The 5344-nt window shown below is 61.6% G+C and overlaps 1 protein-coding gene across 2 annotated transcripts; it reads right to left on the bottom strand.

Moving 5' to 3' along the window:
- Positions 1–845: 845 nt before the first annotated feature.
- LOC115288529 lies at positions 846–5300 on the bottom strand. Of its 2 annotated transcripts, XR_003907055.1 has the most exons (5): positions 5135–5300; positions 3403–3699; positions 1692–1774; positions 1252–1464; positions 846–1146 (listed from the first exon to the last, which is right to left on the bottom strand). XR_003907055.1 is itself a non-coding variant. In XM_029935927.1 (4 exons), the coding sequence occupies exons 1-4, from the start codon at positions 5295–5297 to the stop codon at positions 1372–1374; spliced, it is 636 nt and encodes a 211-aa protein (XP_029791787.1). In that variant the 5' UTR covers positions 5298–5300; the 3' UTR covers positions 1212–1371. The 2 variants fall into 2 exon arrangements, 1 of the variants encoding a protein (XP_029791787.1); XM_029935927.1 differs by lacking the exon at positions 846–1146 and having other exon boundaries at positions 1212–1464.
- Positions 5301–5344: the final 44 nt, after the last annotated feature.

The raw sequence follows: 5344 nt of genomic DNA on the forward strand, positions 1-5344 counted from the left end.
GTGCTGTCCGCCCTACAGTGTCCAGGAAGGACCTGCTCCCTGGGGCCCTGAGGGCGGGGCTGGGAGACCAGGCTGCGCAAGGCCGCCGCTGCAGCGCCTTCCACCAGGGGGCGCTGCCTGCACAGCTTGGTCCGCAGGCCCTGCACCTGCTGAGGCTGAGGCTCAGGCCTCCCCTGTCCCAGCGCCCTGACCGCCGCCCACCCCGTGCTCAGGGCGCTTCCAGCCTCGCTGCCCGGGTCTCTGTGTCTGTCTCTGGTTGGTCCCCGGGAGGAGCCCTGAAGGCAGCCAGCCCGGCTTGCCGGAGTAGCAGTTGGCGGTGTGGTAGCCTGGGTAGGTACACAGGGCACAGTCAGCTTGTCCGCCCGTTCCCCAGGGGCCCTTTCGTGTCCCTGAGTGTTGGTTGCTGCGGGTCCCCAGGGAGTCACTGGGAGACAGGGACAGTCAGGACAGGGCGATGCAGGCGGGCTCAGCCTGGGCTCTCTCCCACCCATGACCTCAGCGCCACCATCTCTCCCCTGCCCGCACCCCGCCTGGTTCTCTGGGCCTCTGCCTCACCCCAGCCCTGAAGAGCAGAAGTCAGTGGGAATCCCGAGCTGTGTGTCCAGAACATCCAATATCCCAGGATTGGAGATTCCACAGCTGGGGGGGGGTGTCCTCAGAGCCTCAGTCTTTGGTCCTCAGAGTCATCATCCCCTTCCTGGCTGCTGCTGACAAGTCAGCCACCAGGTTCCCCGAGCCAGACGGGGCACCCACAGCCTGCAGGCAGGTCCTGGGGACGAGGCAGAACCAGGGACTGGACCAGGTTCTGCACCAGCAGGGTTGCAGACAGGAAGGAAGCTGGGGTCGTGCACCGGGGTAGGACGCGGGGTTCAGTAGGAGGTCATGCACAGAGAGGGAAGATTTCGGACACACTGGCTGCAGGCAGTGTGGACGCCAAAGTGGAATGATCAAAGAAACTCTGAGGAAGAGGGAGGGAGAACGTGCACACTGACAGCGGGGCGATGTCACACTAGTCAGGGCTGTGTGCTGCGAGTTCATGATGACTTTGTCCCAGAGTCTGCGGGTTCTCACAGGCAGACGGATGTCATTCATAACTAAGAATAGTTCGGGCCATTTAAGGTGGCCAAGGAGCTGAGGCTGAGAATTCTGAAACACAGGTGTGGACAAATATAAGACTCCATTCCCCCCTCGATCCGGCACCACGTGTGTCCTCTGGTGACTTGTGCACAACGAGTTCCCGCAGAAACTCACCGATGTTGCTAAATCCACCCCTGGTCAGGGCAGTCAGAGGGGGCGGGGCAGGACCAGGGCTGCAGGCCTCACACTCACAGCACAGGTACCCCCAGAGGCTGGATTCCGTGCTTCTTCTGATTAAGTCTTCGACACGACCTGGCCTGGCGAGCAGACCTCAGTGTAGACGGTAGTGAGAGGTGTCTCCTGTCCTACATGTGGTTCCTTCAATCCCTGCAATGTGGAGAGAGGGTCCTGCCACACCTGAGGGACAGGGAGGCCCCAGAGGGACCCACACAGATGCAGTGCTGCCCACATGACCCCCCACAGCGCCAGCACTGCCTGCAACCGTGTTAATACTGCGGGTCTGGACGGGAAACAGACACGAGACCAGACTCTGCAGGTGAGTGGGTTTGGCCAACTCACACCCAGGCACAGGGACGTGGGGACCCAGCCCTCACCTTGTCCCTGCCATCTCGGGACACCAGCCCAGCATGAGAGACGCCACCATAAAGGGTCCTATGCTTCTTCTGGGATCCTGCACCTGCGTCCCACAAACATCTGTGTAAATTGAAGCCCTCCCCCTACCATTAACCCAATGGTCATGCCCACACCCCACAGCCTCCTGCAGGGACCTTCCCCGAGAGGCAAAGTGCAGTTGAGGGAGCTGAGGGTCAGTGGGGGATGGAGGCCTGAGGGCAGGGGAGGGAGAAGGGCACCTGCCTCTCCCAGGCTCCAAACGCTTCCTCTCCCCACGTGAGCACCACAGGTACAGCCCAGCTCCAAGGATCAGAAGCACGAGCTCGAGTGACCCCAGGAGGAGTCACAGTAAACACGCACCAGCCTGTCCATGTGGACCTGCTTCCCCCTCAGAGACAGTGGAGAAGGATAAGACAAGAGACAAGGTCAGAGGCCCATTGCCAAGCACATGGACACATCTGAAGGGACTGGTCTCAGCTGAGGAGGGGACATGGCAGGTGCTTTCACCACCCAGTGCTGAGCCCATGCTAGGGGCCGGGTGCTGAGAGGACAGGACAGGGTCCCCGCCCCTGAGGAGCTCATCAGTGGGGGCAGGGCTGGGAAAGGCAAAGGCAGCCAGCCGGGGCCAGGCGGTGCACTAGAGGTTTACAGCTGGTGCACAGGTCTTCATGGAGGGCTTCCCGGAGGAGGTGAGGGATGGACTGAGTCTTGAGGGAGGAGGGGAGGTTACCAGGTACTCAGGGGGCATGAAGCACTCTGTAAGGAGGTAGGCCAGGAACACCGTGTCCAAGCACCAGCCCTGGGGACAGCCAGCACCCCTGCAGCAGGTGGAGGAGGAGCCGGGCAGGGAGGAGCCAGGGAGAAAGATGAGGGGGAGGCAGGAGCCTCTTGCTGAGGGTCTAGGGGGTCCCTGAGCGATGGGAGCCTCAATGAACTGGGGACAGTGATGCAGCAGGTCCCCCGCAGCAAGGGGAGGATGGGGTGTAGGGACAAGAAGGCACTAGGGGGCACCCTGACTGTGAGCAAACTGCCCAAGGCCTAGGTGGGACAGGAGGTCAAAGCAGAAGCCCCGCCCCCAGGTGTCCAGGCCCCACCTGATCCTTGGCCAGAGCCTCACTCTCAGTGTGCACTGTGTGCCTGCAGGGTCACAGCGTGTGGGGCAGCTGCAGAGAACGGGTCCCTGGAGGGAATTAGTGGGAAGGGGAGACTCCGGACTTGGAAGTTCGGGCGGCAGAGGGAACAGCCTGACCAGAAGCCGGGGCTGAGGAGAGCAGGGCACATCCGGGAATCCAGGCCAGCACGTGCGTGGGAAGTGTGTCCCTGAGACCAGAGCCGGCACAGGAGCCCTGAGCCCTGAGCACTGCAGGCTGCGGCTGGCCCCGCCTCCCTCAGGTGTCACAGACACTGACTCACCCCGCTCTCCTTCCTGAAAACCTCCCGGGACACACAGGGACTGAGGGATGAGAGAGGGGAGAGTGTGGGAGGGGGGCTGCCAGAAGCAGCAGGGGTGAGGGGTGCAGAGGAGCAGGACGGAGACACTTAAGATCAGAAGCCAATTGGATGCACCTGCCAGCCTCCTGGATGCGCTGTCAGGTGGCAGGTGGTGACATAAACATGGGGACAGAACCCGGAACCCTCACCCAGGGGGACCTGAGCTCCAGAGATCCCTCCCCTCAGGCAGGACGCACTCACCGTGGACACAGACCTCCCCGAGGTCCCGGGTGGCACTTTTCTGGTCCACCAGGTTGCTGACCACACAGGTGACGCTGGGGCTGGGCCGGCTCAGGGGCAGGTGCAGAGCCAGGGTCCAGGGGGTGGGGGCCGGGCCCGGGGCCCCCGTCTGCTCCAGCTCCCTGGGGAGGCCCTTGCTCTCCCAGGACACGTTCACGGCCCCCGTGGTTCCCGTGGGGTGGCACTCCAGGGTGACATTGCACCAGTCTGGGGTGAGGGACAGATTCTCCGCCAGGATCTGGGGGCGGGACACAAGCTCTGGGGCAGGAGGGACAAGAGGACAGAGTGTCACCTGGTGGAGATCATCACACTCACGCTTTCTCATGTGGAATCTCACTGACGCCCTGGCCCCTCCCCCTAAGGATGGTGCGTCCATTTTACAGACAAGACAGACTTGCCCCAAATATACAGCAGGTGACTGTAAGGAAGGAGCCGCTGAGGGAAGCCCCGGGTGATTTCACTGCACTGAGCACGTGTGATAATGTCCCCGGAGAAAATACATACTCCACCCCTCCCTCCAGAACCCCTTAACTCTAAGAGAGTTGACTGTCCCCTAGAAGTCTGGGACAAAAGGATCTGTCCTGTTCTGTCACAGCCCCCCTTCCTCCTGCTCTGATGGTGGCCAGCACAGCATGGCCCTAGGAGCAGAAGGCCACCTGGCAGCACTTGGTGACGAGAGAACAGCCCCAGGCTCCCAGCAGGAGAGGCCGCCTTGGGGGACGCAGTGGGGCCTGAGGAATAGCCATCCCGAGCCTGTTAGAACACGTGTGAACTTTCCGTCCACACAGGAGACAAGTGACAGGCTGACAGGCCTTCTGGAAATCTCAGAAACGGAGGCTGTGGGAGTCACTCTCCCCAGAGAAGAATGTCTCCCGACACCGAGGGGAGTGAGAGACGGAGACGGAGAGACGTGCTGACTGCGTTTCTGAGGAAGGGCCACCCTGTGACCTTCTCTTGCACCGGGGGTCTGGGAGTGAGGGTGGCCTCGGGCTGGTGCTGAGAAGGAGGAGGGGACAGGACTGGGAGGATCCCACGTGGGTTGTGTAAGTGTCTGGTAACCATGGTCCCCAAAGATGACCACATGCTAACCCTCAGAGCCTACAGGTGTCTTAGTATCCATGACGAAGGGGAACTGAGGCCGAGAACCAGCTGACCCGAAACTACGATGGTCTGGATTCCCAATGGGCGAGGTGGAATCACAGGGTCCTCACATGTGGACGGAGGAGAGAGAGGGGGAGGAATGCAGGACCAGAAGGATCAGCCCACCAGGACCAGCTTTGCAGGTGGAGAAAAAAGCCCCCTACAAAGGATACCAGCCAAGGACGCGGCCACCACTACAAGGTGGGACAGGAGGGACATGGATCCTCCCCCAGAGCCTCCAGAAAGGAGTACAGCCCTGCAGACACTTGACCCTCATCGCGGTGGCCCCAGGTCTGATCCTGACCCACAGCACAGGTGCACACGAGGTGAGGGCTGCGCTGAGACCCCTGGTGCCCCATCTGTGACAGCAGCAGCAGCCGCCCCCACACCAGTCACATGCACGTGTCCCGTGAGCACAGGAAGGGTTCTGGCAAAACCCCAGGTCCCCACATTTCTCTTCTCCTTCCTGAAGCCCCGAGGACCCGCCCCTGCTGGGAGTCCCCAGGGACCACAGAGGGGGTGCGTGTGTCCTGGGGGAGGGACCACCACGCACCGTACACACTGAGGTGGAATTCCTGGTCATTTTCTATCCCGCGGTGAAGGAGGATCGAGCCCGGTACCACCCACTGTCCTCCAGGGTCAGCTTGTCCATCCTCAGGGTCGTGGTGTTGAGCACATGGACCCTCTTCTCCAACTTGTCCCAGGAGGTGACCCATTCTGGACCATCTACCCCGGGAGAGACGCGCAGGAGGACCATGTAATT

The sequence above is a fragment of the Suricata suricatta genome, chromosome 3 (assembly GCF_006229205.1).
Source record: "Suricata suricatta isolate VVHF042 chromosome 3, meerkat_22Aug2017_6uvM2_HiC, whole genome shotgun sequence".
Lineage (NCBI taxonomy): Eukaryota > Metazoa > Chordata > Mammalia > Carnivora > Herpestidae > Suricata > Suricata suricatta.